This window comes from Polyodon spathula, unplaced genomic scaffold, assembly GCF_017654505.1.
Source record: "Polyodon spathula isolate WHYD16114869_AA unplaced genomic scaffold, ASM1765450v1 scaffolds_802, whole genome shotgun sequence".
Lineage (NCBI taxonomy): Eukaryota > Metazoa > Chordata > Actinopteri > Acipenseriformes > Polyodontidae > Polyodon > Polyodon spathula.
Window position 1 is genome coordinate 1 of NW_024472289.1, and position 9,808 is coordinate 9,808.

Genomic DNA, 9,808 nt, shown 5'->3' on the forward strand with positions numbered 1-9,808 from the left:
ACCTGATCTCCTTCCCTCTGCTCTGCTCCCACTTCAGCAAATGCACACACAACATGTGCCCTGAAGAGGTCAGTAGAGGGCAGCGCAGAGCAGAAAACAATTGAGCACAAATGCAAATCTTCACGTGTCTCGTTTAGCCTTCTGTGCGCTCCAGTGTATCCGAAAGGAAAACGAGCCGTACTACTTGCAGCAGGTGGTTATAATTGACACCTTCAAGTTCAGTTCTATTGATTTCAAGAAACAAAGATATATATACACTATATATATATATATATATATATATATATATATATATATATATATATATATATATATATATATATATATATATATATAATATATATATTTATAATAAAAGGGATTTGTTTTTAAAAATTGTGTTTAACCAATAACATTTCACATAAAACACCTATACAGGAGATATATATAACACAGGTGTGTGTGTGTGTGAGTGTGTGTGCTTCTCTCTCTTACTCTACAGCTCCCTCTCCTGGAGAAGAAGAGCCTTCATTTCTGCATCAGCTTCCTGGAGGAGATCGCCAGGCAGACCACCACCATCGCCATGGATATCTGTGCAGAGCAGCGGAACCTCAGTGACAAGGTACAGCTGTCAAGGCCCCCCACGAATTTAAAGCATCCAGGAGACATTCGTATATATATTTTAAAATAATCTGTGCAATGCTTTGCAGTGGAGAAAAAAGCTTTGTAAATCACAAGAGACAAAAAAAAAAAAATCAAATCGATAAACTAAAATAAAATATAAACATGCGGCCACAAGGTGGCAGAATGGGATAAGGGAACGCGCACAAAACATCAGCCCTGTTAAAAAATGCAGATGAGGCAGCAGTTCAGTGAAGTGCATATTTGTTGGGCTTAGGAAAGAAAAAAAAAACACAATTTCTTGTACTTGCACTTTAGTAAACTCATGAATATTATAATATATATACTAATAAATAAAGGGAGTTGCCTTCTCATAGGGAGGGGGTACTGGCAGTAGTGTATAGTAATGCTTTCATTCTGCCCCTCCTCCTAGCTGCTGCCTAAGCACTGTGCCCAGACCATCAGCAAGGCTCGGAACAAGCAGCAGAAGAAACAGGCAGCCAAGAGGGGCGAGCTGCAGCACGAGAAGCCCGGGGCGGAGAGTGAGAGGAAGGACAGAGCCGTCGTCACCAAGTCAGCTGCAATTTCACCCTGTAGCACAGGGTTTCCCAATCCTGCTCCTGGGGAACCCACTGTGTCTGCTGGTTCTGTCCAACTGAACTCTCAATTACGTAACTAGACCCTTGACTGAACTGATAATTTGCTTAATTAGACCTTTTTGCAGTTTTCAATTTAGCTACAATAGTTTATAAATGAACTTTGCAACTGTTAGAACAATTAAAAAGGTCTAATTAAGCAACTGATCAGTTCAATTTGCACGAGGCAAAACCTGGAATGACTCTTTACGGCTATGCAGTTCCCAGCCTGCTCGCTGAGGCAGTCCCTGACTTTTATAACACGTTAAATTAACTCATGTTAACCCTTTACGGACAGGGCGTTTTTCACCTGCAAGCTTTCTAGGTTATTTGTAATGTGTTTATCTGCATGGATTTGGTTACAATATTAGATAGGGTTGCCAACTGACCCGCAGCCAAGGACACTTTATGATAGGCCAGGTTTTTCAACTCTCCTCTCTTAAATAGCAAATGAATTAATTTAATTGAACCTGTAAAGTGTGTGTGAATTGCGTGAACTGTCGCTAAAGGAATTGCATTGTTTTGCTAACTAGTTACCAAAAGAGCACACCTGTCCAGGGCCGGGAACTACATCCTGTGAGGATCGCTTCCGTCAATCAGACCGATACAGCTCGCTGATTGGCTGTATCTGTCTGATTGGGGCTGGACTGTGTGAAGCAGGAAGAATTATTAAATAAATATAAACTCAACCACAAGAGGAGTTGCACTATTTCGAGAGATATTGTTTATCAAATTTCAAGCAATGCGATTTTAATACATGTTGTTACGATGCTCTCCGGATAGAACCGCCACCACAAGGAAAACAAATAAACACATCTATTGAATCCGCTCACGAAATTCACACCCACTTGTTGATTTAAAATCGATTTCATCGATTCTCATTTTTCTCAATTTCATCGATTCTCATGCCCTCTCTCTCTCTCTCTCTCTCTCTCTCTCTCTCTCTCTCACTCTCCCCTCCAGCATGGATAAGCTGCACCTGGCCCTGACAGAGCTGTGCTTCACGTTTAACTACTCTTCTCATTTCACTGTGTGGGAGCACGTCGTAATCCCTGCAGAGTTCCTGCTCACACAACTGGAAACTCGACTCTCCAAGTAACATGATCAGACCTTCAGGAATGACAGGAAAAACACGTGGGCTTGAAAGCACAGCTCTGGCTCAAAGTTTTGCATCACCCTTTGGAATTAACTCATTGCTGAATAACGTTACATTAACATATACAGAAACATTTTGATATTCTGAAATCTAACATTAAATACTGTAGTATTATTATGGTTTCCGGTAGACATCTTTTTTTTGTGATTTTGTTCTTTATTTGATTACATGCTGTTAAATAAAAGCTCTAAATGATGTTAATACATATATAGATATTTTTTTAAATTATTCTAAAATTGTAGACGATGCAAAACGCCTGTCCATAGCTGTGCAGTGTGATGTTATTGAGCCAGTCTGATTGAAAATCTAACTAAAATATTTATACAACAGGCTTAACCCTCTACCTATTACAAACACGTGCAAAAGCAATGCATTAGCATCTTTAGCAGTTCCCCATGTATTTAGCACTGAGTTCCCCATGTATTTCGCAGTAGTTGTACTCTACTCTGTGCTTGGCTGCCCTGTGCATTCCCACACTGATGGTTTTGGAGCCTGACTGTCTTGTTCCCGGTGTTTGCAGGACCATCGTGGGCATGGTGAACTACAACCAGACCACGCAGGAGATCAGCCGCCCCTCTGAGCTGCTGGCGAGCATCCGCGCCTACGTGGAGTCTCTGCACACACTCTCCAGCTACATCAACATAGACGTGACACGCCTGGTCAAAAACGTGTTGCTGCAGCAGACCCAGCCACTGGACAGTCTGGGGGAACAGACCATCACCACCCTCTACACAAACTGGTAACACTCAGCACTAACTGGAAGCACTGCGCACTGTAGCCCACATGACAGTGTGTGTGTCTGGCTATGGTCACGCTGACAAGCTGCCCTCGGTTCCCAGGTACCTGGAGGGGCTGCTGAGGCAGGCAAGCAACGGCACGATCACCCACTCCCCCACCATGAGAGCGTTCATGAGCCAGCCGAGCGAGAACGAGCAGAGCTTCAGCGCACAGGAGTACTCCGACATCTGTGGTGAGTGCGTGGGCGAGGAGCTACTGAACACTAACTAAATATCTAGTGTGCTGCACGCAACAGGTGAACTTAACATAGCTGCACCAGCAACGACCGGGGTGGAAATGAGACCACCCACTGCATAGCAGTGTGATCCATTCCTGGTTTTTACTATGAGTTTAATAATAAGACACACCTCAGCTAGATACCTAGACACCGGAGCTAGTCAAGCACATGTTAAAACCTGGAATGGGTGAAACTGCTATCCAATAGGATCTTTATTTCCATCCCTGATGGACATTGTTTCAATACAGAAGAATGGCTACACACTGAAATCTGCAGAAACAGACGTTCTAGTTTTAGTTACCGGTACTTAATTAAGTTTAAAAGTGATGTGCGGAGAGCGTGCAGTTTGGGGTGGATGTAATCTCATGAGATAAAGTAAATTTAATTTCTTTTTTCTTTCTTTCCCTTCAGAACTGCAGGCTCTGTCAGAACTGATAGGTCCCTATGGGATGAAGTTTCTGGGTGAAAATCTCATGTGGCACATCACCTCCCAAGTCAGTGAGCTCAAGGTATGGTGCCTGAAGTGCTCCGGGGTCTCTCAGGGATCTCCCCAGGAGGCTTGCTGGTCCAGTGGTTAAAGAAAGGAGCCCAGCTCAGCCACTGACTCACTATGTGTGACCTTGAGCAAGTCACTTCACCTCCTTGTGCTCCGTCCTTCGCATGAGACGTAAAACAAATGAGGTCTTATTGCAAGTGACTCTGCAGCAGCAGTTGTGATGCATAGTTCACCCCCTAGTCTCTAAGTCGCTTTGGATAAAAGCGTCTGCTAAATAATGATAATAATAATTTCTCAGGGATCACTGGATTCTTTACTGCTTCTCTGGATTCACATCAATTCCACTGGCACACAAGTTGCATTTTGTTCACTATGAACAATAATACATTCTTCTGACGGTATTAAACAGAGCAAAAAAAAAAAAAAAAAAAAGAATGGCTATATCATGTTCGCTGCTCAAATCCCTCCTTTTTAAAATATAAATTTCAGAAACTCATAATCGAGAACATGGACGTTTTAGTGCAGATGAGATCCAAATTCGACAGACCAGAGGAGATGGTTGCCCTTCGTAAGAGACTGCCCGGTACGTAAAGGACGGAGGGGGGGGGGGGGGCAGATATGAAAAAATGTAGAATATTTTTAAACGGTTGACAGTTTCACACTGTTGCACTGCTAAACACTTCAGTTCACAGCTCTCATTTGATACAACATTAAAAAGCTGTATGCACTATAATTACACTGGAGGTGTGTTACATATAATACACTGCAGATGCGTTATAACACAGGCTTGTATCACCGCTGACCAGGCTACACTTCCTCCTCAGCTTGTGAGAACGTTCTGAAGAGGATGACCATCATCGGGGTCATCCTTTCCTTCCGCGCAATGACCCAGGACACACTCCGAGACGTGAGTATCGCAAGAGATGACTGTCGACCAGACCAACTCTCTCACCCCTGCACCCTGCTCTAGGAAGCATGAGAATAAAGCAAGAAAATGGCAGATCTTGACCACTAGTTGTCATTTGCATTACTTTTTCAAAAGGGGGGCACATTAGAAATGAATTACACCACCCACTTGATACACAGCGCGTGTTGGGGTCCAATATAAATCCGCTATGTATCGAGACACATAGAAAAACAAACAGGTTAGTAACAAGTACTGTATAACCACTCGCTTGTTTTATCAGGGGCGTCAGGGTCCAGTATAAATCCTCTACGCTACCTGCTTTTTCTCATTTTTCGTATAAAAAGCAGCATGCTGTTTTAATTCGTACAGCGGAGGGCAATTGCTTCTCATCGACTTAAGTCTCCAATTCTTTTCACAAGTCCTCCTCTCCTTTCTCAAATGCACAAACCTGCTGCATTGAAAGAATCCATTCTCAACACAGGAGGCTTGTTGCTAGGGAGCTTACGTCACTGCTCTGTGACTTTTGCTAGTGCATTGCTGCCACCAGTGAACACCTCGTTGGCAAAAATAAAAACCACTTCATCAAGTAGATACTTAATTAGCTTTGTGTTATTGTGCAATGTGTGTGTCTGTATGATAACAGTACGATATTAATGCTTTGTTTTTGGGTATTTTCATTTGTGATGTGAAAGTACGAAACAAAATGAACAGCAATTCTAAGTGAATTTGCCTATGTATATTGCAGCCAATTTTGCGCAGTTAATACTGTAAAAATGGGGAGCCAACTCCAGGACCGTGATATACCCGAATCCGCAGTATAGCGAGGACAGATATAAAGAGGGGTGGGTGTATTTAGGTAGTAGTTAATTCCGGGTTCCTGCATTATTCAGGGGCTATTCAGTCAATCAAACTGCCAGCCATAGGAGGACACGCCCCCACAAGCTGAACAGTGTAGCAGCTCAGTCCCATAGCTGCAGAGACAAGTGCCCTATAGAAACAGCGGGTTGCTGGCATGACTCAAAATCAATCATGTGCAAATGGTGTGCAGTTCCTGACTAGGAGGTGACCTGCCTGAAAGCTCCCTAGTGCACACACTAATCTGCACACTCTGTTCCTGCTTCTAGGTGTTACACAAACACTGCCCCTACCTCGCGGGACCCATCGAGTGCCTGCGGGATTTCATCACACCAGACACGGACATCAAGGTACTGTCGCTAGCTTGTCTCTTCCTGCTGGCTGGGTGGATAGCCATTAATCTGGGCTGCTTCATGTTATTCATATATCGTTTCTACAGCTTCCACTGCAGAGCCTTGTTCCGTTGCTTCGGGCTTCACTGTGAGGTTGCACCACATCCTGTGGTCTCAAAGGTTTATTTAACCTCTGCGTGACTGACTGACGCACTTCAGAGTGAAGCTTCAAGGGGCCTGGACCACAATGCAACACGTCTTACAAGTTCACCTCTTAGCCTTTCCTGCTGACTTCTTCCCAATACCCTTCAACACAACTGAAAATAAAGCCCATGAAATACAACAGCCTTGTCCAATCAACATTAACACAACTCCCATCCTCAAGTGTCTTGTATTGACCAGCGTGCACGTTACTCAGCCCTGCAGAAAACGGAGATACTGACTGGTGTGTGTGTTTGCAATTCTGCATTGACTACGGGTGTGTTTGTGATTCTGTACTGACCAGTGTGTGTGTTTGTGATTCTGTATTGACCAGTGTGTGTATTTGTGATTCTGTACTGACCAGTGTGTGTGTGTTTGGGACTCTGTATTGACCAGTGTGTGTGTTTGGGACTCTGTATTGACCAGGGTGTGTGTTTGGGATTCTGTACTGACCAGGATGTATGTTTCGGACTCTGTATTGACCAGTGCATGGCTCCTCTCTCTCCTGCAGGTGACTCTGAGCGTGTTTGAGCTAGCCTCTGCGGCCGGCATCCCATGTGAAATCGACCCTGCACTGGTGTCAGCGCTCAACAACATGCGCACACGTAAGAAACAGCTCCTCTGGCCATTTTATACAACTAGTGACATGCTCCTTCATGGGGAAAAACAATGCCTACAGCAATGATAAATAACAATCAAACAGTCAAATTCCACAGTAGGATGAATGCGACTGAATAACACACCTGTTCCTGTGGGTCTCTGCAGTAAGCGGCTTCAATATGCACTCTGACAGTGTGTCAGTGTGTATTGCAGCCCTCCCTGCTGTGTGCTGCACTCACCTGCGCTCCTGTGCCCTCCTGTAGAGAACTCCTCGGCGGACGAGGAATACAAGCTGGCCTGCCTGCTGCTGGTGTACATCGCCGTGTCCCTGCCCGTCCTGGCATTCGATCCCGGCTCCGTCTACAGCCGGCAGTTTGGAGGTAAGCCTGCAACCACAATTTCCATGTGTGCCGCTGCAGAGTAAAGCAGGGTGCATTAATACAGGGAACAGTGCAGGACCTCCAAGATCCACTGCTAGGAGTGTGTGTCTTGGTTCATAAAAAAGTTAATACGTACAGTTGACGCTAATACAAGCAAATATGCACAGCTGACCATGTCTCTTGTATTAGTTTATTTTTACTGTTGATCCCGACTCTAAAGCGATTGTATTTAAACGCATCCTCAAATAGATCTAAAAAAATGTGATTACAGTAAGTTTAGTTTTGGTTTTTCAAACTGGGGATTGTAGCATCAGTCTGGTTATCTCAAAATTTCAAAAATGAACCCTCCGAGTCCTTTAGCCATGTCTGCATTTACCATTTTCAAACTGTGCCAAAAATCTCAAACTAGTTCCCACAGCAATTGGGTTTGAGTTACAGCAGACTGTAATGAAGCTCTCTCTCACTGCAAGCAGAAACAGTCCCTTGCCAGACATAATGAATATACATTGTATTATTTCCTGGAACCACTTAACATCACTCAGAGCGAGTCACATCAACGTTGACGAATGTTATCTGTGAAATTTTCCACTCCTGAAATGAGCTTGCATCTGGACTCTGGTGGTCACTCAACTACCGCAGTAACTGAAACGTGTGTCGACCTCACAGCACTACATGATGTTACAGGCTGGTGTTTAGTTAGCTGCAGAACAAAATGAAAATCCACAAGACGTCTGTGCTCCACTGAGGTGCAATGCAGGTGCTGTAGCCTGTCGTCTCACGCCAGCTGTCCCCCACAGGACACACCAACAACATCCACTGCATAGCTGTGGCCGTCAACCAGCTGGCTGCAGCAATGCTCACCACCCTGAACAAGAACATCGAGGAGCAACTCAAAGAGTTCCTTCTGGTGAGTGAGGAAGCTGGGAGGGGAGTGAGTGTGGAGAGGGTATAGGAACTAGAACGAGAGGGGTGAGGTGACAGCAATTGCAAAGATATCTGGGATTTACAAACAGGCTTGAGATGAAGGTCCTGACTCTCCCAGTGCTGAGTTTTACAAACTGATTCTCTCCAGATTGCCTCATCCACTCTGCTGCAGCTTGGCCAGAACGTGGAGGGACTTGAGAGCAAAAACAGAGACTCCATTTACCTGCTGCTGCACCTGGTGAGTCCATCCACCTGTCTATCTGCCTGCCTGCCGTACACCAAAGTTATTTATTTTCATTTTCAATCACGGGACAGTTAAAACGATAGCTCTGGGGGGCAGGATAATTCAAGCTACAATACTCTTTAAAACAAAAATGTGTCATTTATTTTACCAGATAAAATAAGTCATTTAAAGCAATGCGCTGTACAGGTTGACACAGGGCCAGTCAGTGATCAGCACTAATGCTGTGCATGCTCTCCAGATCACAGGGCCAGTCAGTGATCAGCACTAATGCTGTGCATGCTCTCCAGATCACAGGGCCAGTCAGTGATCAACACTAATGCTGTGCATGCTCTCCAGATCACAGGGCCAGTCAGTGATCAGCACTAATGCTGTGTTTGCTCTCCAGATCACAAGGCCAGTCAGTGACAGCACTAATGCTGTGTTTGCTCTCCAGATCACAAGGCCAGTCAGCGACAGCACTAATGCTGTGCATGCTCTCCAGATCACAGGGCCAGTCAGTGACAGCACTAATGCTGTGTTTGCTCTCCAGATTGTGGAGGAGTCCCCCTTCCTCACTCAGGACATGCTGGAGAGCTGCTTTCCCTACGTGCTGCTGCGCAACTCGTACCGAGACGTTTACCAGGCCTTCCCGATCACGCTGGGGTGAAGACAGCGCCCACAGTCTCTAGAGGCCCTGGTCAGGACAGAAGCTTCCTGCTACCAGCCCTGACCCCAGTGAGCAGACTGCCCTGCGAGCTCAGTGCGCCCTGCCTGAGCCTGGGGTCTCTGCTCCAATTGAGCTCAGGTGTAACTCATTCAATGTAGAGTAAAACCTGCCAATGTTTAAACTGCTTTGCAATGAGGGTTTAGCGTCCCGAGCTCACTGAAGCTTGTTTAATGTTAGGAATCTTTCAAAGAAATCCCAGGGTACCTACCATGTGCGGCCACTTGGTGGCACTGCAGTGTGTAATAATCCCATCGGAATCCAAAGTAAACAATAACACTTTGAAGGATAGTGGATTTTAGCAGCAATATATAAATGTTATATGCATATATAGTACTCTCACAGGTCTAATTGTAGCTTATAAACTGCCAATCTCTTTGCTCAATGCTAACAATTAAAATAATAATAATAATAATAATAATAATAATAATTAATAAAAATACATCAGCAGTTAAGATACAGCTGGCCTGAAAGCATGCACTGTAATATATTCTAAAGATGTTTAATCAATAATAAACTGGTGTTATTAATTTTGTGAATATGTATTTTCACTTTTTTTTATTTTATCTTTTTCTTTTCTGCTTCAGTGGGTTTCCATGCTGGGGATTCAGGGGTTAACGGTTGCCAGGATACAGCCTTCCTGGAAATAATAATAACTGATCAGAGATGCAGGTGTGCTTCATTGGGATGGTGGGTGGAACAAGCCAGGCTCTAACCTGCATCAGGGCTGGAAACAAGGGTACAAATTTATTTCAGCACG

General features: G+C 44.5%; 1 protein-coding gene across 1 annotated transcript; it reads left to right on the top strand.

The window, feature by feature from the left end:
* Window positions 1–5: 5 nt before the first annotated feature.
* Window positions 6–9,578, top strand: LOC121308906 (nck-associated protein 1-like; the record flags this gene model as incomplete). Its single annotated transcript, XM_041241625.1, has 15 exons — window positions 6–68; window positions 482–601; window positions 1,034–1,173; window positions 2,199–2,330; window positions 2,912–3,130; window positions 3,231–3,361; window positions 3,818–3,915; window positions 4,392–4,485; window positions 4,727–4,809; window positions 5,934–6,014; window positions 6,709–6,802; window positions 7,061–7,177; window positions 7,975–8,084; window positions 8,250–8,339; window positions 8,875–9,578. Coding segments are annotated over 15 exons (1,689 nt in total), but the record flags the coding sequence as incomplete, so codon positions are not given.
* Window positions 9,579–9,808: the final 230 nt, after the last annotated feature.